The 23,797-nt window shown below is 39.9% G+C and overlaps 2 protein-coding genes across 3 annotated transcripts in view; one reads left to right on the forward strand and one right to left on the reverse strand.

Annotated features, from left to right (window-relative positions):
* Positions 1 to 7,547, reverse strand: part of LOC134004346 (arf-GAP with coiled-coil, ANK repeat and PH domain-containing protein 3-like) — a 55,853-nt gene extending 48,306 nt beyond the window's left edge. Inside the window, exon 1 of the mRNA XM_062443581.1 lies at positions 7,395 to 7,547. Coding sequence (XP_062299565.1) covers positions 7,395 to 7,441 — 47 coding nt within the window. The 5' untranslated portion in view covers positions 7,442 to 7,547. The remainder of the gene's footprint in view (positions 1 to 7,394) is intronic.
* A 29-nt stretch (positions 7,548 to 7,576) lies between these two features.
* On the forward strand, positions 7,577 to 23,756 carry pusl1 (pseudouridine synthase like 1). 2 transcript variants are annotated; one of them, XM_062443571.1, is made up of 9 exons: positions 7,577 to 7,694; positions 8,495 to 9,187; positions 9,264 to 9,324; positions 10,379 to 10,566; positions 15,008 to 15,157; positions 17,789 to 17,959; positions 22,531 to 22,585; positions 22,827 to 22,989; positions 23,639 to 23,756. In XM_062443571.1, exons 2-9 carry the CDS (start codon positions 9,132 to 9,134, stop codon positions 23,674 to 23,676), a joined length of 882 nt encoding a protein of 293 aa, XP_062299555.1. In that variant the 5' UTR covers positions 7,577 to 7,694; positions 8,495 to 9,131; the 3' UTR covers positions 23,677 to 23,756. The 2 variants fall into 2 exon arrangements, with proteins under 2 accessions (XP_062299555.1, XP_062299549.1); XM_062443565.1 differs by having other exon boundaries at positions 7,616 to 7,726.
* The last annotated feature ends 41 nt before the right edge of the window (positions 23,757 to 23,797 follow it).

The raw sequence follows: 23,797 nt of genomic DNA on the forward strand, positions 1-23,797 counted from the left end.
GATAATCATCACAATTGTTACAAATTTGGTTAGAAAACCTAAATGCTTAAAATAACTGGCAGCGTATATGTACATGATTTTTGCTGAGCATTGCTACAGCATATAGTGATGTAAAAAGCAGTTAGGTTTAAGAGAGCACAGCTTGTTTTTATCATGTTTATCAGAGGTGCAACAAAACTGAGGGAAACTTATGCTTTCTAAAGCCTGAAACAAATACAGGATGTGCTGTTTTATGATTGAGACTAGCTGGTAAAATAATAAAATAATTCTGATTGCAAGACTTTAGCAATTTTAGTGCCAGCAAGCAGAAGATCTAATCATGAAATGTCTATACAGAAAGGTCACATCCAACAAATGTAACATAATAAAGACAAATATCTATTGTATCCTCAGAATAAAACTGCAGTTGTGTAATGTGACATTTTCAGCTCAGTTTAATCATTTTGTGACAATTTCTTTTCTAATTTACCATCTCTAGCCTCCAAAAACAAGAATCAATACCAGCAAAAATAGCTTTAATTTATTAAAAGCACAGTTGTTGAAAAGTGTTAGTGGGCACAGGGGTTTTGATAATTCAGAAATCTCTGTTAAGACTTCCTGATGTGCTGTAGGCCTAATTCAATCAATCGAAACTGACAGGTGGACTGCAGTGACACTTCTGCTCTTATGTGACACATTAGGTTCAGACAGAGCTTGAAGATTTCCTCTCTAGTCTGTTATTGTTGTTTGGTCACCTGAATCAGGCTTTGGTATGAATGATCATCCTGAATTAAGCTATCACATCCTGTTTATTGGTAAAAGAAAACCCCCAAACAATCTCACGCAAGAGGCAGACAGGCAGGCAGGAATTCCAGATTTGTGAGTGGAGAAGCTGCTGTCTGTGTTAGCAAATATGAAGCTTGCAAGCTCTGCGGCTATCAAAAACTCAAATACCTACATAACATACATCAATTACTAGCCTCTAGATTTTGGATAAAATAAATGTTGACAGACAGCTACTGAGTTCAGCCTCTTTTAACACTTTTGTCATTTGAATTCACCTCTTTAGGGCATCACATGTGATGCAACATGGCTCTAAGTTACTGAAGCAGAGTTCTCATTTAGCTTGACAGCATACAGTCATCAATTCAATGCACACTTAATGGCAAAATAACAAGGTTGGGGCACTGTCTTTGAACAGTGACTTTTCTTTGATGAGGACAATAAGTATACCACAAACCTGTAAATGAGGGGGATGGATAACACATAGATGCTGGAGTTCCAGCATCAAACCTCCTCTCCTCAAACACAGTAACACCACACCTCCACTGCCACAACTCTTTGAACTAACAACACATTTTCATGCCTGTGACATGAAAGACATGTTTCCTTCAGGTCACAGTTGGAGTGCTTCGCCGCCTGCCTTTACAAACACAGTGGAATCTAAAACATTTATGTGAACTGATGGGGGATATCGGATATTTTTACGTCTTTTTCTTTTCCTCACACTTTAAGGTTATGCGAGTTCAAAAAGGTAATAGGTGGTTAAATGGTTTCTTCCTTGGGGAGGAGAAAGATACAGAGTACTGATCTCAATACTAACATCATTAAGAGTTGACTAAAAACTATCCCCTGCGGCACTCACTACCTGATCCTGGATCTTCTGCATGTCCAACCTTTCAGAGCTTTTATCACTCAGTATGAGAGTGTGAAACTATTAGTGACGGCTGAAAAGAGAGTAATTCACTTCCCTTTTAAAATGATCAAATCATGTGTGTGTGAAAACAAATTAAACACGAGGAGAGTTGTTCACTGCAGTTCCTATTTTAGATTAGAATATCTAAAGTCAGAAAAAGTAGACATTATTGATGCAGCAGATATATGCATTTTTCTCTGCTTTGATTCAAAGTTGGAGACTTTTGCTCGAGATCACACTGTAAATTAAATTAATTTAAATCTGTGCGCATTTCATAACAAGCATAATGTCAGTTGAGGGGTATTTTACAGTTTGCAGTGGCAGTAAATCGAGCTTAAATAAATTGTTCGACCCTGCAATACATTGAAAGGGAAAACCCATTGTTCCAGGGAGCAAATCCCTCAAAATTAGGGCCAAATGTGAGAGATTTTCTTGGTGTTTTGTCAGTAAACACTGATGGAAGTTCTTTGAATAAGTGGTTTAAAGAAAAAACAGAATTCTCAAGCAAGTGCAATTTTGTTAAAGTTGTTTTGTTAAAGCTTTAATGTGGATGAAGGATTGCCATATATGGGGGGTAAGAGGATAGGGATTGTACTGAAGGCCAGCAGAGTCGTTTTCTTTCTGTCAGAGCACACATCTCGCCTGTGTACATGGATGCATTAGGGAGAGTGGTCGGGAATGAGTGTCTTGACATTAGCAACTTAATGTGAGTGGTCTGGATTCTTTTAAACGTTTCGTCGGGCAGCTGCCAAAGGCTTGATGTTGTAGAGAGGATCTATTTCTGGTGAAGTTCAGAGGGTCACAGTGGCTCTGTGAGAGAGGTTTTCTCAGAAATAAGTTTAAAGACGAACAGGGAAGGATGTTGGATGTGTAGCTGAAAGCTGGCACTTCATACATCAGTGGTTTCGGCCTGCATGGGACACGTTCCAACCATCATTACATTAGCAAACACAGAGTGCATCAATGTCTGTCTACTTTGGCAACAGGTGAACTTATTCAGCACTTTAACACATTTCCTTCTCTCCTGTAAAATCATCTGCACTGTTTCAAAGTCACCACGTTCTGCTCCATTTACTCTCCGACTAACACAACTGCACTCTCTCTGCTGGCACACACACCTGGCTCCTGGCACACACTGTTAACAGCTGTGTGTGTGTTGAAAGGGGCAGATACGAGCCTATCTATACATCCTTGCCATGCCCACCGAAGCGACTGGTCACCCTTGGCAACAGCAGCGGCGCTACTCTCCCCTCCTCCGACGAGAGATGGCAGTACGGTGCGTGTTTACATATTTCCCAGGCCGCTGACCAATAGGAATTCATTATATCAGACAAGCAAAGTGATGGTGTGTGTAAAAGGAGGATTAGGAGTGATGACGCAGGTAAGGAACAAAAATCCAGACAGTTAAGAGAAATCAGGGCGCCAGACAGATATCTAGAGAATCCAGAGGCTCTTTAATCTACTAATAAATGGAAGCATGCTTTTAAAATAATGTAGGAAACCAAAAATAAAAAGGTGCTGAAAGCCTCTCTTTAAAAATGAACAGTACTTTCAAATATTTTACCAAATCCTGCTCAGTAAGCTCTGATAAGCTTGGATAGTAAGACATTCATGAACCTACTTTATTGATTTATTATAGTATAGACTGTCTTTCTCTGGATTTTCAATAAGCATTATTTAGTAGTATAGTAGTATAGCAGTATGTAGATAGAAGTTATCTTATGAAGATGAAACAACAACATGGCTAACTGAAAATTAAGGAGTAGACAAAAACAATTACATCATACATTTACAGTACCAGTAAAAAGTCTAGAAGTCCAGAAATGGCATTAAAAATAATAAGTCAATAAGCTTTATCCATTTACATTTCCCACAGAATGCCTGCCTGTATTAAAAAACACACAGACAGGCTGTGACCTCCATTGTATTTCTTCCTGCAAGTAACCATAATGTAGCAACCACAGAGAAGGCGGCGGAGGCGCACACCTGATTGGAGCTAAACTGAAAAAGTTATCAGACATGGCAAAGAAAATTGTGAAAGATCGTCTGACAGTAATAAAATCTGGACAGAGAAAAGTTAAACAGCTACCCAACATGTGGTTGATTTTTAAAGTAAAAAATGATGTCATCTGGCTGTGCGGTGTGACAAGCAGCTACCTGAAACCTGGAGAGATTATCTGAATATCAGAAAATCTAGAAAGCAGGTTTGGCAACTTTCAGCTGTGGATATGAAGATGACGAATGGATCTTGGCCCTTTCCAGTTCCATGAAAAATGATTCACTGTTCACTGTTATTAGATGGATATTTTATGGAGGAAATGTATTTATTGTCTACAGTTTTTCTCCGTCTGAAATTCTCTGGTTGGTAAAATAGACCATAATACTTTAAATTGTGTCTTACATTTGCAAAATACCAACTATTTTCTGTGCCGTCTCTGCCTGCCTATCTTGCTCCTTCTGTCACTTTCTGAATCTGGTTGACCCAACCTGTCTGGATCGCTCGATGCAGCATATGCAGGTGGATAGAGAGAAAACAGACAGAGAGAGGGCCAGACTTGTGTGACTGGTTCTCCAGATCTGTAAACTCCCTGGCTGTACACACCTTGACTTGGAATACCAATTGCTGCAGGCAATATCTGCTATTCCATTTACAGTATTTTAATGTTGTCATTAGTTTACATAGGACATAGATCTAATGCAGTGGATACACGCCTCCTGTAATCTTGGAATTATCACTGTGTAATGGTGTTGATGTGGTACTCTGGCATGCTTTACATGAAAATCCATTACCTACTTTACCATCTGATGAAACTGTTCTCTCATTCAAAAAGTATGCACATTGACACAAAACAACATTTTCATAGAATATGCTGCTTGTCAAGCTTTAAGCAGTAAACAGGTGTTTTTGCATTTCACAGTCATAATTGTCCCTTTTTGCAAGTTAAACAGTCTCTTTCACTCTCTGCTTCCATTCTTATATGTTCTGTCCTCCTTTCGTCTTGTCTCACTTACAGTACAGCAGCTGTTGCTAGGCAACAGCTCACACCCACATATACATATATTGATAATTACATCCAAATAATGTAATTTATGAAAGGACTGAATGTTAATTTAAAACAACATGAAAGACTTTTATTTAGGTGAACATGCCCAGTAATTCAGTAAATGCTCTGTAATTTACAAAAAATAAATGTAATGTGATAAATGTTGTTGTTAATGGGGAAAGTATGGAAAGGTGATAATTTGAAATGTGTCATTCCTACCACTGATATCAGAATATCATGTTCAATTCCAATAATTTTTAGTTAAATGATCTCACCTGAAACGCGTCCCACTGCCATCAAAACTAAACCACAAGCAAGAGAGACTCTGCTAACCCTCAATATGGAACAAGCCAAAAGCTGACCCAGTGATGGCAAACACTGGATAGCGATGTGCCTCAAGGGGGTCAGATTACAACCTTTAAACACCAACAACTATAGGCAGGTGCACATGCTTCATCCCAGCAAATTGTGATTGACTGAATGAAAGCAACAGGTGACTGCTGAATAAAAGGCAGCGCAGATTTAAAAAAAGAGCTTAGTACACAGTCAGGCAGAAGAGAATGAACAAAAAGATGTGTGTTAAAGATACTCCGGCATACCTAAAGTACTCTTTTATGTGCACACAATCATTTTGAACACTCATAAAGGGACTGGTACAAGTTAAGACATGCAGTGAGAGGGTGTGTGTGAGCTGTTTTAGCAACATGTGTGGGAAGACAGACAGGAATGGATCTCTCCTCCAGTTTCTCCAAAATTTCACAACAAGGAGGAGAAAGAAAGATGAGGCCACTGACGCCAATTTAATGATAATATCTGATTACCTTTCCTGGCCATATCGTTAATGTTCAACACCTATCTTTAGGGTCAAAGATGAGAACTGATGGGGGATATCGGATATAGAGGGAGTATAAAAAACAGGTTTTGAGGGGTATCAAGGTTTTGCGTTTGGTTTGATCAAAACCAGGATAAGATGTGTTGTGTTAAGTGTGCATGTTTTAGGAAATGTTATGAATTCTAATTGTTTTGAGTTTTACTTGAATGCATCACTGCAATAACACTCTCAGCAAGCACAAATTGGCCATCATCATAATCATGGTATTAAGCAACACTGCATTTCCCCTTGTAAACCTGATCCAACATCAGCTTCCTTTGTCAGTACTGCAACTTCCCAACTAACAGGCTTCATAAGACCATGGGAAAGTGAACCGGGAGGGAAAACGGGAAGTGTCTGAATGTGAACTGCTTGTCTGTCTATTCCTGTGTGACCTTCCGTCTCGAGCCATCCATCACTGAGGTGGGATTCAAACAGCAAATTGGATGTCTGTCTCTCTCAGTGTCTACCTTTTATTTCGCTACTTGCTTGCTCACTCAAATCACTGACTGTTTGTTAGTCTGTAGACATACACAAAGCATTCAACAAACAGGATACTGTGTGTGCGTGTGCGTGTGCGTGTGTGTGTGTGTATGTGTGTTTGAGAGAGAGAGAGAGATGGAGAGAGGGAGAGGGAAGCAACAAAATGACAAACACTGAGAACAGAAAGCAAACAGGCAACAGACAGACACTGACACAGAGAAACACAAGAGAAGACAGAAATTCAGCAAGATTTTTTTTAAATAAAATAAAATGTGACTACAGAGAGCAATCAGTGTCTTTGTCTATAATCACAATCAACATTTGAATCACATTCTGCTCCTTCTCAGTAAAACACACTGAATAAACGGCACTACTACATATGCAGCTCAACACTCTGCCATCATTAACGGGGGATCCCTAGCCTAGATGCTGTTAGAATCCCCTCTGCTTGTTTCCCATCGGCCTGGACAGGAGTGCAGCCAGACTGGCACGTGGACTGAGTGTGGCTACAACCCTCCAGCGGGCAAGCAAGGGGCCCGAACAACTGGATATGTGCCCAGGAAAGGAGCTCCGTCCCTGCAGAGAGAGTGTACTCCTCTCCCTGCTGCCTCTTTGCCAGCCAGGACAATGCTACTGCTGCAAGGGCATCTCCTCTACAGTCCGCCACCACAGAGACTCAATGGGTGACTGCAAGGCCTCCTTTGACAGCAAATGAATGGACTGCACCCAACCTGCATGACATGCTGCAACACTCTCACACATACAGGAGGATGCCACTTACTCCTCATAAAAGAATGCTAATTTCTTTAACACTGCATGTCAGGGGGTTGTTTAAAGCATGATATCAGGCCTGGAAGTCAAGCAAAATGGATCTGATTCCTCACTGTGCCTGGCAGTAAGTGTCCCTCCTTTTTTATATGCACTGAAATAACGTTACAAAACCCCACATCTAGAAATCACACAATCACACAGGAACCACTAATACATGCGTCTGTCCCAGAAAATGCATCACAAGGCATATTCATGTCTTAACAACCAATCAAAGGATGACAAATAAAATAAAAATCCAAGAAATATGACTGAAGATCTGAGCAAAATGCCCAAAAAAGACGAAAAGGGAAAGAAAAGAGACATCCTGTTGTTGAACACATGAGCGAATCCAGACATTAAACGCAACATCTTGTATCATTTACCCTGTTGATGCCGCGACAAATTCTGCATGAGCAGAAGCGTTCAACCCCCGTGTAAAAAAAAAAATCATGCGTAAAAGGTGTGCCATTTTTGCGCACCCCAGTGATATGCCTACGAGGAGCAGTCTTACCTGAATCGGGGTGAATCCTTTATACATTCTTCAAAGTCCACCGTCATTTTTGCGTTTTGTCGTGTATTCCCCCTCAGTCTGCCAATGTCATTGCCAGCGGCGGGATGTCGTTTGAACCGTGCGGATGGTGACTGGTGTCCCCTGACGCGCAGCAGTCTGTCGCCCCTCTCCCGGTGGCAGCGTGACACAAAATGCGAGCTCAGTGCACGGCGGGCAGATTACTACTACACACTACTGCTGCTGCTGCTGCTGCCGAGACAGGAGAGGCGTAGCTGCGCTGTGGAGACTGGAAGAGGAGAGGTGAGGAGAGCGCCGACTAGTCACAAGCTACGGTAACTGCTCTGGGAAGACAATATGAATCATAGGAGGATGAAATATGATTGTTTATGAAGTTGATTTTATAACAATGCAACATTTTGAAACGCATAATGGCCTATCATATAATACATTAGCCCATATGGTAAAATAATATAGCCTAATAGCAGTCATTACAGCTGTTATTAACAGCTGCAAAAGTCTCTTAATTAAAATGTATAAATATGCTATTTAGGATACTTTATAGCCCACTGGTGAAGTTCATATGCCTGTTTGAAATAAATCTAAAATTTGAAATGAGAAAATTTGGGTGTCAGAACATTTTTAATATTGTACCCAAACATGCTGCTATTTAAAAATCGGGTGTAGTCAAACTTAAATAAAATAGATGGACGATGGATGCTTAGGAGATACCAGCAATGATCTTTGTAATGCGTGGGCTACTTACTCAAACATATGACCCACATTATTCCACATATGTTTCATTTGAATTTTTTTTGTGTGTGTGTGTGTGTGTGTGTGTGTGTGTGTGTGTGTGTGTGTGTGTGTGTGTGTGTGTGTGTGTCTTTTTTTTGCGTGCAATTCATTGCATCTGTCCCTTGAATCATGGGTCTGGAGCATAGACTGTATGGTCTGGAGGCCCAGAAATGATGGGAATCTCAACATGTTCTCAGTATATCACAATCACAGTATCAATCTCAGTTTTCATATTTGTTCCATAGTGTCTCTATGTGTTTTCCGTGTGGACTGTCTTTACACCGCTCACCACTGACCCATCTCCACAGATCCACATGGTCTCACATGGTCTCTGGCTTCCCTTATGGTTTTGTGGCCGGCCACACTCAGCGATGACGACACACATCCTCTCCGTTGATCGTGACGCATTCAAAGGGCGACAGACAGGAGAAGAGCCTTGGAGGACTTTTTGCTCAAATATTTAGAGGAAAACATTTAACCTGAAAAACGACAAATCAATGTTTAGATGTGTTCTTCCTATGTAGTGCGTCCGCTTAACAAACTTATGGGCGATACGGTGGTAAATGCGAAAATCATCTGTCATACTGTAAATATAGGTGTGTGGTTCATGAGCTGATAGTGTCGACACACAGCCTGCAGCTGTTTATTTAAACCCTCAGTAGACTGATATATCAACCATAGACTGTATATAAAAGATATCAACCTGACAAACAAAAAACTACAGCCGGCGTACTTCCGGACTACAAATGAAACTAGGAGCCTGCTGGGTAATGCGGTTCGTGTTGCGATCCAGCTGCTGTGGGGGCCTGTCGCATGTCACAGAAACACTGAACGCTTAGCTAAACCTCAATGACTCTTAATGAAGGATTTTTCTCAGTGTAACTGTTTGCGCTTATAAACGGGGGCGGTGTGATCCAGAAGTGTCACATCCAGACATTTGAGACCATGCACAACCTGGCACGGTACCTCATCTTCTTTCAATACATTGGAACAAAATACAGGTGAGTTACACTGCAGGATAAAAATGTGTATCATTATTATTACTACTACTACTACAATTGTTCTTACTTCCTGCAGGGGTGTAATGAAAGTGCCTCCACACCAGTTGCATATAAAAGGTGTCCAGGATCACTTGGAGGTAACGTTCACTTAACTCATTATATTGACCTACTGTCACTTATTTCTCTTCCCTCACTTCTTCCAACAGCAGTTCTTGTCCTGCAAATCATAAAACAAGCTAAGTTAGTCAGTAGTACTATTTCTAAGGTTGCTCCAGACCCCTGAAGTACACTGGAGCATTGTATTAGTCTGGTTTTATGATAAGTTCCTGAATGCCATTCATCATATACAGTGATGGAAGAAGTACTCACGTCCTTTACTTGAAGTACTAATACAGTAATGTAAACATACTTAATTACAAGCAAAGGATGAAAAGTAAAAGTACAAATGTTTTGTATAAATTTGATGTAGTTAAAGTATTGCAGTTTGGTCCCTCCGACTGCTTTATCATTATATATGACATCATTAGATTACTAATACTCATGCATCAGTGTGAGAGCAGCATGTTACTGTTGTAGATGCTGGATGAGGAGCTAGTTTGAGCTACTTCATATACAGTTAGCTAGTTTAGTCCAGTGGTTCACAAACTAAGGGTCAGGCCCCTCCAAACGGTCTCCAGATCTGGGGGTTCATGAGATGATTAATAGGAAAGGAAAGAAGAAAAAACAAAGTTCTGATACACGGATCTGTTTTCAACTTTTAAACTTTTTCTCTAATCTTTGATCTTTTTAGATATATTTAATCATGTGAAAATGTATTGATATGAAACCATGTGAGAAGTTTAGAAGGAAAAATCACTATGTGACTGAGCTGTTAACAACTCATAGACATCTGAAATGTGACCCCAACTACACACTGCTTTTCGTAAGTCATCCAAAGCCAAAAAGTTTGAAAACCACTGGTTTCATCTTTAACAAACAACAAAGAAGATCACAGACATTTGTGTCACATCAAACTGCTGGCTCTTTTCTATTTTTGTCTGTTTTGATGTGAGTTATAATTGTCTGACTTGTCATTATAAGATATGAGTGCATTTTAAACGATAATCTAAATTCTATGAGTTGGAGTACAGATTTTACAATATACTAACCCATCATTTTTAAATCTCTCTGATTTTCTCTGTCTGTGTGCAGGACGCCATAAGGAGACTGAAGCCACTCAACCCTGTATCTCTGTCAGTCTCCAGCAGGACAGATACAGGCGTCCACGCCCTCTCTAACTCTGCCCACTTCGACCTCCAACGCAGAAATGATATGCCACCATTTACTGAAGACATTCTTGTCCAGGCCCTCAATTTCCACCTCAGGACAGAGGAAATCAGGTGAGTCAGGTTTAAAGTTTGGCTGTATAGGTGTATGGGAAATCTCCCGGTACAGGTCTAAATGTAACAAAGATATTTTTGTTCTGTTACACCAGCACAGGGTCACGCAAAGAGTTTACAGCTAGACACATTCCCCTCAAAATCATTGGCTCAGTTGTGGATTTAATTGATCAAATTGGTCTCAAAACCTTTTTCTTCTGCGAGACAGTGACATTTTTATGACTTCATTAGTGACTTCAATTAGTAAAATTTCATCAGTCATTTCGTATCTCAGAGTTACAGTTAAATCACTCATAAAAAACAATGGTACATCTCTCTTTCATATAAGATCAGAGAAACTTATTTCCTTCTGCAGCAGTATCAATGCAGCCTACCTGCTGCACAACAGCTCTTTACTATTTCCGCAGTGTTTTCCATGTGTGTGCATTTTGCATGTTTGCAGCTGAACGGGGACTGACATACGCTGACATCATGTGCACACTGCCTTTGATAAAATAATGTGGAAAAGTGCTGTGTGCCATTAATTAAATAATGCACTTTTCTGTTTAGTCACCTTAGCCGTTCATTGTACACTGTACTGTCCAGCTGGTGTGGGCAGCAGGTGCGACCATCTTAGCCATTTATGTTTTGAAGCTGTCTTTATCATATGTTGTTTTTTCTTTTTTTCTTTTTTAAATGCCTGTGATAATGCTGCAAACCAATTTCCCCACGAGGACAAATAAAGTACTACTACTACTTATTCTTGCAGTGAAATTTGCAAGAATAAGCAGTGAATTTGTCTCTTATGACTAAAACCTTAAAGCACACAAAACATAAAACAGGCCATACATTAATTTATTCTGACATTTTATACAACAGTGCATGTACAGTATGGCCTGAGGACATGTCTCTTGTGATAAATCACAAAAACAACAGTAGATCTGTGTGCATATGACTAAGCGTGATGTCAGCTCTAACAGTTAGCATATAGCTTTGTCACCAGTTCACCTGTTGAATATTTGAAGGAAAACCTTTATCTTCACTCCAGATAGTATGTACAGTAAGTACTCAAAATGGTACCATTTATATTTAACACGGTACATGGTCCCAATAAAAATAGTATATCCTGCATCATCCTCTATAGTCACTTTCTTATGACTTCTTTCATTCAGACTTCTGTGAGTGATTTAGTCACTCGCCTCACTGTCTGAGGGAGGAGAGAAGCCAGAAGGGACACAAACAGAAAAGGATGAGTCAGTGAGAGAGGATGAGGAAAGACAAAGTTAAAGGGATCAAACGTGTATTGACACAGACAAGATGAGTGAGAGTGTGAAGCAGATCGAGCCATTTGGGAGACAGACTGAGAAGAGAGGAGGGAGGAAAAGGGAAGCTTCCAGCATCCCACTAATCCCTAAACCTGCAGAGAGACGGTTAGAAAGGATTATCCCTGCTCTGCTTTTTGGTCTATAGCATCCATTAATACACACACAGATACACCCATCTAACTGAATGGAAATTACCTTTTCGATTAATATGTGGAACGTCCTGATAAACAAACTTTTAGCCCTTTGTGACATTATGTCATAAAGACAAAATAATCAATCACTGTAAATGTTCACACATGTATAAACACACTTCCGACGTTCAGACTGGACACAAGTTGTCTTTATTGATTTGATTATTGATGTGTCATCTTTTCACATCTCACTTGGAGAGAAGAGGTAATCAATAAAGAGTTTTTGTTACAGCAGCCATCAGAATATGGCTTGGCTTGCAGCTTTGTGGTCTGCTGCCTCTTGAGATAGAGAGCCAAAGCACGATTTTAACATTGACTGCACACTGTAAAAAATATCTCTTCAGCCAGGGCTCACTTGTGTTCTTTGCTGCTTCAATTAGCTTAAAATGAACGGCTCCTTTCCCAAAAGGGAAAACTGCTGAGTAGCAAAGTGGTGCCACGCCAAACAATGCCCCAGTTCCCAAATGTGTGAGGCCATGCTTTGTACACTGCTTATGAAAATTTTATGTGTGTGTGTGGTTTGGGGGCCAGGCAAAGGCTGTCACTTCACATTGGAGCAGGCGCTGAAGGCAGACGCAAGGGTTTCCTCTGCCACGTGTCTCACCCAATCTCCTCCCCCTGGAAACGTAACCTAGTTTCTCAGATTGTGCACATTCACTCACACAAAGATTGATATACATGCACTCCTATACAGAAAAAATGAGATGCGTGCGCACATACATGTGATCTGTGTATTTGGGCAGCCTTGTTCCCACACCTCCATATACTCATGTATGCTAACAATGCCCCTACTCTTCGTCATCTCATGCTTTTGTAAAACACACAACACATACACATGCTTGGATGCACTGACTTTATGGTCAATGTACAAGCACAATCGTGTGTGGACGAACACTCTAGGCTGCTGGTGTGCACATGCACAGCTGGCTGCAGCTTTTTGTTCTTTCAGTTTACAGCTGTATGGATGAAGAGCCGCCGACTTGTCACTTTATTATTACTGCACATTACATTTTTGACCTGTTGAAGAAAGTGTGGAATTTTACCATATTTATCAGCTGTGAAGAAGTTTGTGTTGCACAGTTATGATTTTGACCATTTTGAAAGAAAATGCTGCAACACCTCATCTCCCTCTCACTGACATAGAAGCTTTAAGGTTTACTTTATGTAAAATGCATTTATTTATTTTTATAGATTTAGGTTTACATCTAGGCATACTGTGCTGTATATACAAAAACTTTAAGAATTCATTACCATTGATCCATAAACTCACTCAATATTTTTAAGGCTTGGACTATTTGATGATAAAAGAAAAATTCATCAAAACATTGTTAGATAGAGTCAATTATACTGCTGTTGCACACAGTAAGTACCAGAGCAACAAGCAAGGCAGTTCAGCATCCAATCATGCTGAGAAAATCAGATAGAGATAAATAAAGATAAACGAATGAAGAACTGACCAGTGGGGTAGAGACGATAAACAGGGATGTTACTGTGATACATACAAAATCATCTAAACCAAATTACAAAATGTACAGTACAGCTGAATGCTCTGTCAGTGCTGTAACTAAAATATTTATGGGCAGAACCCATAAATCACACATGCAGTTGAAAGTCTATGTGATTATATTATATACAGTGTAAACAACAGACAGGACATGTCATATTTAAAATATAAATCAGTTAAATACAGATGTCGGGAAGTGCGTAGCTCCTGGGTTCAAGTGATTATTATGTAGATTTTAGTGAAACTAAAAAGAAAAAGACCTGCGTACAAATTAACTTAATAAGAATAGTAGATTTCCATAGAAAGAAACAGGAAATAAGTTATTGAACGTGTTCAAAAAGTTGTAGAAATGTTCAGAGTTGTCTTGATCTCTGTAGCAGCAGGTATGATGATAACTGGCTCAGTTAGTGGGTGGATGGATGGATTTCTCATTCAGCCATATTATCACACCAGCTTTGAACCACAGAAATATCATATAAGCCACCAAAATATTATACTACATTTGTTGACATGCTTTGTAATTTTAATATGTTTTATTGCCCAGTGCAATCTGGTTCATTGTTTCATCTCAAAATAGGTCATATAAAGAGTGATTTAATTACATGTGTATGACTCAGAAATGTGACAAAGTCAAGACTCTTTCTACTTCAGTACATCACATACAATAATGAATTGATTCCCTCTCATGGATCTAATCATAAAAAGGACATATTGTCTTAATACATACACAACTATTACATGAACCATCCCTGCGTCTGTGTTTCTGTGTGCACAGATACACGGCAGTTGTCCGGTGTTAGCCGTGCCCCTGCTGGACTCGCATCAAGGAGCTCCCGGCTTCTCAGTCTGTTGTGATGCTAGCTGTGTGAGCATAAGCACTTGGCTCTTCAGGGCTCTTGGCAGCCCTTTTTAGCACTCCGACAACGGGTGTGCTTTTGTGTAAAAAGCTGCAACGTTGGCATTTTAGATGACTTCTGCATAGTGTTTATTGCTGGCAGTTAAAAAAAAAAAAAAAAAAAGAGTATTAATCCCATCTGTCTTTGGGGACCACTTCAATCTGAGGAAGAAATGAATCACAGTTTAGAAAAAGGACACCTTGTTGGTTAGTTTTTGTCCAAACATCCACCAGACTATGACTCAAGGGATGGGAATGTTGGTTTGTTGGTTGGTCAGTTCACCACTTTGCTCTTGACTGAAATATCTCAACTATTGGATTGACAGCCATGAATTTTGGTGCAGACATTCATGGTTGCCAGAGGATTAACCGTAATGACTTTGGTGATCACCTGACTTTTCCTATTGCGCCACCTGCTGGTCAAAGTTCTCATTTATCCTGTGGAATATCTCAACATCTACACGAATTGGCATCAAATTATGCACAGATGTTCATGTTTCCCAGACAATGAATCCCAGTAACTTAATAATCATTTTCACTCTGCCAGGGTCACCCATGCCCACCGTGTGCCTGACAATTTCCATGCCCGTTTTCGTGCCCTGTCTCGGACCTACGTCTACCGGATAGCGCTGGGAGTCTCCAACTTCTCTCAGCTTCCCCTCACAGACCACGATCTGTGCTGGAGCCTCCGCAACACGTGAGTCACCTCAGTTTATACACCGCCCAGCCTTTCACTCCTTGTGTGTGCATGTTGATTTTCTTTCAAAAACCAAAAATTGAGAATCGAGCTCAATCTAACAAGTAGGTTCACACACACACACACACACACACACACACACACACACACACACACACACACACACACACACACACACTATATAGACTTGCATTCATTTCCTGGAGACTTACCTTAACTCTGACCCAAAAACTAGTCCTAAGTCTAAAATTTGTCCCCAAAAGTAGCCTATGACAGACCACACACACATGTGACATGGCTTCAAACACACCCTCAGTAATCACATGCCAAGCCTTGCAGAAACAATGGCATGTTAAACACATGAATAATCCACACGTGCCATGCCGGAAACTGCAAATTAGGGCCAGTCAAATAAAGTGTTTTATCTGAGTCGACATCCCAAAACCAAACAAAGGACAGGAGGAGGAGGAGGTGGAGGGAGAGAAAGGAGACAGGGATAAGGATGGATAGAGCACATAAAGAGAGAAAGACAGACGAGGGCTTCACAGAGATGATGTTCTTTTAGCTGTGATTAGGAGGAGGGAGTGTGAAGAAACACATTTCAGACAGCACACGTACTGTATGAGCATTTGTCTACTCTCTTCTCTTCACTTTTTTAGGGAAAAGTAGGGCAAGATAAGCTGCGGGCTTATACACATGCAGAACAACACCCACGCACATTACCCTGACTGTGTGTTTTTCTTTTCTTTCTTTTTTTCACTCTCTCTTTCGCTTTCCCACCCTCTCTCTTTCACTCAAACTTAAATTTTCCCCTTTCCATTTTTCTTTCCCTCCCTCGTTTCACTCTCTCTGGCATCTTTGCTTCATTATCCCTTCTTCTCTCATTTTCAGCATCCATCTCGTCCTTCCAGCCCTGAGCGTCTGCCTCAGCAGCCTCTCTCCGTTCTCTCTTTGATCTGCTGCTCGCTCGTCATCACACCTCCTCCATCTCTCCCACTGCAAAAAATATTAGTCTCCATTTTACTGCTCACTTTAAGTTGAATTAAGTGTGCATTTCTTAGAGCAAGAGAAGTATTTTCTAACTGTGACACAGGCCAAATGTTTGGAAATCCAGTGATCGTCAGACTGCTACAGATGTTTGTTTTCATATTATCAAAAGGTTAATTTTATGATTTGAACAATCACTTCAATCAGAACAATCAGTTTTTCAAACGTCAAATTGCTTATTTTGTCTGACCACTGCTTGAAAATGACAAGATAAGAAAAGCAGCAAATGCTTACATTTGTGAAGCTCAAACTAGACAATAGTTGGCATTTTTACTACATAATAAACTAAATTAATATTTATTAATTTTAATGTCAAACTACTCTTCAGTTAATTAACTAATCATTTCCACTCTAATCTCCACAAATAAATGTCCACGAAAAATTAGGATAAATGCTAACATGTATCACAATAACTAGCAAGCTGTGGTTTGCCATGTTCTCTGTCTTGATTTAGCCTGTTAACATGCTAATATTTGCTAAATAGCATTAAACACTTGTAGGAAGATGGAATGTCAGGATTCACAGCTCCTGGACGGGACGTGATTGTGTGTACCAAACTTAATTCACCCGTAACACTAAAACAATGTAATTAATACATTAAACAAAACTCTCAGTAGTGGAAATGAATCAATAATGACCTAATATTTGATTAATTGTTAATAAACTTTCTAAATAACTCTGATTTAGAAAGTGCTCTGAGGACTATACATCAGATAATGATGACTACTACTACTAGAGAATAGGCTGGGAGTTATTATATTAACGAATCATTAGATAATGATTAGTTCACAATTATGTGTGAACAGACCTGCTAAACCTTATGCTCGCTTGTGAGGCACAAAAACTTGACATTTGCAGAATTGAATTATATCATTGTAAAGTGAACATCTTTGAGGTGTGGACTGTTTTTTGGGCAAAACAAAAAATGTGAAAATGTCATCGTGGGCTCTGGGAAAATCTGATGGCCTTTTAAAGATCTTTCTATTATACTGATTCAGTGATGGATCAAGCTAATTAAGACTTGACCTGAAACTTAAATAGCTTTTAAGATTGTAATTTTCACATCTTCATTCATGACTAGCTTACTCTCATGCTCAAGATTTTAAATTAGTGCGTTAAGATTTTAATTAGTGAGTCACTCAGCACACTCCTCCCTTTCCCTGCTCACTGTAAATGTCTTTTTTTCCATCAGATCATATTTAAGGAGACAGGCGCATGAGACTGTAGAGCACTGGGCTTCTCTCTCTCTCTCCCTCTCAAATGAGCCTGTCGTTAACATGCTCTGCTCTCTCACGTGGCATTGTGCTTCTGAAAATGTCATATTATATAAGTTAGCCAATAAATTATTCTACTTTGAAAGCTGGAACATGGAGACCTTAAAACATGCCGTACTTAATGTATACACTACATCCTTTTTTATCTGACCTCACTGTTCGGGCCAAGTTGCAGTCTATCACTAAGCCTGCACAAGCTGATTTGGGAAGTTTATTGATCTCAGCTGCTTACTTTTTTCCTGTTCTTAATTTATTGGTTGTCGTGCTCACTGATAAAAGAAAAATGTCTCTTCTTTTTGTCCCACACCAGGGAGCTAGATGTGGAAGCCATGCACAAGGCTGCTGCCATGTTTGTCGGGACTCATGACTTCAGCAGCTTCAGGGCAGTCAACTCCGACATTGCTTTTAAAAATCCTGTCAAGACGATGGATGTGGTCAGCGTAAAGCCAGGAAGCTCCTTCGCACATGCACACTTCTACAGGTTAGATTACATTCTTGAGGAATTACCACACTTGTTATGAACACTCTGTATATACACCAAGTTTTAAAAAAAGGAGGCAACAAGCTCTTATCATTGGTTAAGAGTGTAATGGCCTACCTGCTGCTGCTGGAAACCAGTTTGCGGGTTGTAAAAACAATACAATGAGCTAAAAGAAACTAAAAGGCTCCAGAGAGCAGAGTTTAATTGCAGAATGAGATGATAATTCTCTGTGGGTTTGAAAATATAAGTGACCTCTTTCATATAACACATATTCATGATCCATTGTTAATATGAAATGTTGGTTAGTGCAGCTTTAAGATGAAATAATTAGAATATTTTAGAATTCTAAATTATTTTAAGTGTTTAAAAATGATGCATAAAGGGTAAAAGACTCACCTGGTACTGCATAGATCTGGGTTCAGTCCATTTTATTTGTTTGTATGTTTCAACAATTGACTATATGACGACGTGATCCACTTCCTACTGCTATGCAAAAGTGAAGCCAAAATATCCCTTTTTTGGGAGCTGCCATCTCGCTTTTGTGATGTAATTTGGAGCCAGACTCACCCCCTTTTTTATATAGTCAAATAATGAATAAAAAACAAACTTATCAGAAAAATTAGCACTTGTAAAAACATCAGCATGATAAGAACTACTGAAAATGACAGAAACCATTGATTGGAAAAAAATATTGATGTGTACTTTGATTTTCTTTAGTTTGGCTCATGTCCCATCCGCTAAGATGGAGGGGCTGGGATTTATGAGCTACACTGCAGCCAGCTACCAGGGGGCGATTGAAATGTTTTGAAGTCCATCATTATATAGTCAATGGTTTTAACAAACACCGTTGGCTGAGTCTGCAGGTGTGCAACCCTTCAGGGTTTACTTTTTTAACTCTGCTTCAGTGAACTCCTGCCGTTCAGTTAGGGCTGCCTGCATCAAGAGGTGACATCAAGGGTGGTGAGCATGAACCTCTGAGCCCATTGTGCCCTCTGGGTGAAGCTTATTGCTGGCAGGTGAAGTGGCAGGCTGTCACAGAGGTAGCACGTGCCTGTCCGCAGCAACACAGAGTTAACGGCAACACAGTGACAGGGGAACTGATTGAAGGCTCGGAAAGTAAAGAAATTATGATTGCGTTTTTGCACTCCCAGATAGATCTTGTGTTTGTCAATCTTGCATCAACTTAAGCTTAAGAAGGTGGCCAAGGTTTTGAATCATTTACAATCACTCCACTCAGCCAACGCTGCATGTACAGCCTAGAAAATCTATCTTCCCAAACTTCTGTCAGACTCACTGGAATGTTTGATGTGTTATTTGGGGAAATCAGGTCAGACAGACTGTGATCTGGACTCCAAACTAACTAATCTTTTCCAAATGTTGACAAACTGAAGTTTCTGTGTGAATGACATAGTACAAAGTTCAGAACAGCCTGTTGTTTATTTACTCAAGTAATATGCAGATTCAGATCCTGTTTCGTGCTATCAGTCAAGATAACAACTGTGATGCATGTTAGATCATACAGGTAGAAGTGCTTTTGTTTGCATTAATTAAGGTGCTGTGTGTGTGGTTGTATGTCATAAGGGTTTATATATTTTACACAATGAGGATCCAACATAATCCATTGCAGAGGTGGGGGGGAGGGTGGGGGGGCTTTGAGAGATTACAGGTCCATGGGGGTCGCTCTGCATGCCAAATACCACTTTCATGGGCATTAATTATTTGCCCTGAAAATATGGTGCACAATATGGACGTGGGCAGACTGTTAGCAGTTTTCAGTAAATGTCACATAGTCCCTTAACCCCAACACGTGTGGTGCATTATCAAGCTTTGAGCATCAGGGTTACAGATCTGTAACATTCATAACATTTGTGTCCCATGCTGGTTTTCACCAAACTAAACCTTTTCCCTCTTTTATTCCCTGCAGATTTTATGAGGCCATGAATGGCCCAATATGAGCTAACTTTAGTCTCAGTCAGGTTTTAGTCCTTATAGAAAGCCTGCAGTTGAGCTGTCTTTATTTTTTCATGAGGGTCACTATTCTAAGTAACGGTGATAAAACGAGAAGAAACTGAGCAGTGAATTATTAAAAAGCCAAACGTTGAACTAAATTTTTGATCCTAAAACAGGGAGTTGCGGTATACGAGGCTGATTTTCTGGTCTCCACTTGACATGACAAAAATGGAATATTGCCCTTCCCCCTCTTCCCAGAAATGGTTGATCTCATTGTCATACATAAGTGAACAGTACTCTTATTTCAAAGCAGTGTTCACTTCTGGTCAGGATTTATTGTAAATTTGATCTGCAGCCGACTGGAAAAAAAACATTCTGCCTGCTAGTGATACAATACAAGCAGGATGTACAGTGTTGCAGGCATTACATTCCTACATTACCACACTGTTCTGGCTTCTCCATTTTGAATATTTGACTGCGACATTCTTTATTTACCAAACATTGAAAACTGTACTCTATTTTGAGGTATTCTTCTATCTGAAGCTGCAACAGAAATATTTCAATGTAATTTTTCAATTAAAATGTTGAAAAATGTCCATCACAATCTCCTAAAGCCCAGGGTGATGCCTTCATATTGATGGTTAGCCATGCTATCAGTGTGGCTCATTTATGGTCTTTGTCGGATGAATCCTTCTGACTTTGATGACTTTTCCTTTAGAGCCACCATGAAGTCAACACTATTTGTCTAGTAATTTGGTTTTAGTGAATACACAACTAATGACATTCCCCTCAGCCTCAGTGGCATGCTAAGAAAATAAACTAAGATGGTGAACATGGTAAACATCATACCTGCTTAACATCAGCATGTTAACATTGTTGTCGTTGTGAGCAGCGTTGTGTCTAATTACAGGCTCAGAGCTGCTTGTGTTGCTGCTGACTGTTAGTTTTGTTTTATCCAACCAACAGTACAACATCCACACATATTACATTTACATTGATACAATAGGAAAGAAGTTAGAACCAGCACATTTTTGATTTTGCTTTTCAAGGTACAGTAGATGGCATATGTGGCTTGTCTCCAGGTGCTCTGGCTTCCTCACACAAACCAACAACATGCAAGTTTTGCCCATAGGTGTGAATATGAGTGTGAATGGTTGTTTGTCTGTATACTATATGTTAGCCCTGTGATGGACTGGCAACCTTTCCAGGGTGTAACTGGCCGATTGCCCAATGTCAGCTGAGATTGGCTCCAGCCGCCCCGCGACCTTCTGTAGCATAAGCAGTATTGCAAATGGTTGGATGGAAGGATTAAACGTGTTGCCAGTTAATTCTTAGATGGATTATTTTAGCTACTCTGTATAGACAGGAAAGGAAGAAATGCTGATGTATGTCACACTAGATTTTTTCTATCTGTTGTTACTGTGTATAAATGGACTGCATTTATGTAGCGCCTTTCTAGTCTTCCAACCATTCAAAGCACTTTTACACTACATGCTACATTCACCCACTGATGGCAGAGGATCAGTATCTAATGCTTATTCAAACACACATATACACACTAATGGGAGGCATTCAGTATCTTCCCAAGATCTGGGGTTCGAACTGCCAATCTTTTGATTAGTGAACCCACTCTACCTCCTGTGCCACAGCTGCTGTGTGTCTCTCCAAAAAGTAGGCAGACAACACACATGGACAGATGCACATGTGAGCCATAGCCTCATCCATATCCAAAGATACTGTCCGTCATCCAGAGTCCAGGAGCTAACAGCCCCGCTCTATAAATCTGTCAAATGTAATCAGACAGCAAGCGCGGAGTCAAATTTGCATTTGACCCAATTCTTACCATGTGCCTATTTGCTCAGTTTTCCTCCCCAATATATAAAGTCAGTCAGATTTGGGGGAAGAAGGGGCTGGTGTGACTGAAACAACAGACTGAATGTCAAATTGCAAAAGAAACAGATTCATATTTTCTATGGCATTATACATAATCCAGTTGGGCCCAAGCTGCAGTGGCATATTCAGCGTGTGACATTTAAACAAATCTGTACAAGAGGAGAGTCCCAGGCTCCATCTGATGTCTGGCATAAGCATGAATGTCACACATCAGCCTCCACCTCTGTCCACACAGCGGGGGGAGGTATTGAAATGTCTAACAAAAGAGAGATAAAGGACAGATGTGTCTTAACACATAATAGATGTGAGACAGAAGCTCTTTTAGTAATAATTCACTTTCAGAGCCTGGTTGAGTCCAGTGAAACACCTTTTTAAGATAAGTCTTTTGGTTTATTTTATTCATATAATACTATACACTGTTGTAGAAGAGAAGTAAGTCAATAGTTGTTATTTTGATCCACACTCTTCCGATATAATTCTCTTTATGAGGCTGAGTAATCCTGTATAACATCTAACAGCCATTCAAGAAAGTGTTTTGCTCATGAAATGACACTTCTACCCCTGTGGCAAAATGTAACCTTTCTTTAGTATGGCACATCCAGTCAGTGATGCCAAATAGACTTTCATGCCTACTGGACTTGTAGTTAGTGATGTAATGTTTTATTAGAAGGGCTCTGCACAATTGTTATACTGTTTTTTTTTAAAACACTAGTTTGTCTATTTTTCAGGGAGATGCCACTCTGGGAACTGACTTTTAGGGCTAAATCTTTCCTCTACAAACAGGTACGTTTCCTCTTTATGTCCTCACTGTCTTCCGATATGTTCCCCCTCAAATGTGTATTTGTGATTTTGTAGAATGAGTTAATAGCACCATCTGCTGATCACTCAAAAAATGTGGCTTATCATTAAATATCTTTTTGCCATCAAAACAGTGACCATTAAAATGTCCAAAATGCTTGCAAACCTTTGTGATACTTTCAGTGATATAATTGTAAAAAATTGTGGCTCCGGCTCTGTGCTCCAGGTGCGGAGGATGACAGGGGCCATGGTGGCAGTGGGCCTGGGGAAGCTTTCGGTTCCCCAGCTGAAAGAGATCCTGGAGGCTCAGGACACTCTGGTCTACCCACAGGGCTTAGCTGCTCCAGCTCGCGGCCTCTTCCTCACCAGGGTGGACTACAAAGAGACAGGTGAGTGAGGGCTGAATGAACACAAACAGGAACGACTGTGACTAAAATTGAAATTGGAGAACCCCCAAAAAAATTTAAAATAACCAAAAGTTTTTCAAAAATGGCTGCTTAAATTTGCACTGACTACAATGAAAACTGTTCCAAATGTTCCCAGTAGCCAAGTTAAATATCTCACCCTCATACTTTATCATTTCATACTGATATAAGTCCATCCATTATAAATCATAATGTGTTCATATTACTCATATGATGTGTTGGGTGAGTCGAGTGAGCTGTGGATTGAATGTCATTAATAAGTAACAACTAAGTGATAGCATGGCTAAATTAAATTTTAGGAGCTGTAGTATGATCAGTGGGGCAGGAAGACAAAAAACATCTCTCATTGAGGCTGTGTGTGCAGTCACAGTTGGTATTTGCTAGTATGTTTCATCAGTTTATCATGTAGTCACATTGTATGAGACCATCACCCTTTTATTGGCTCATTTAAAATTTGTTTTTGATGACACACTTAGTCTCTGATTATTATGTGACTCACGTGTACATAAACTACCCTCATACCTGATAATGTTTGCATTATTTCTGTGAAACCTTCTTTATGTGTCACTCTTCTTGTGTTAGGACATGTTCTTCTTTATTTCTGTCTCGTCAGACTTGCAGTTTCTCTCCAGTGGAAATTCCGAAGATTAATCTGACTAACAAGCTCGTTCATGTTTGTGTACTTTCATGCAACTGTATGCAATGAATGTAATAAAGTTTTTGTATTTATATGTATATGTTTCTTTACTGGGACCTACAAAAGGCAGCTGGT

The sequence above is a fragment of the Scomber scombrus genome, chromosome 3 (assembly GCF_963691925.1).
Source record: "Scomber scombrus chromosome 3, fScoSco1.1, whole genome shotgun sequence".
Classification (NCBI taxonomy): Eukaryota; Metazoa; Chordata; class Actinopteri; order Scombriformes; family Scombridae; genus Scomber; species Scomber scombrus.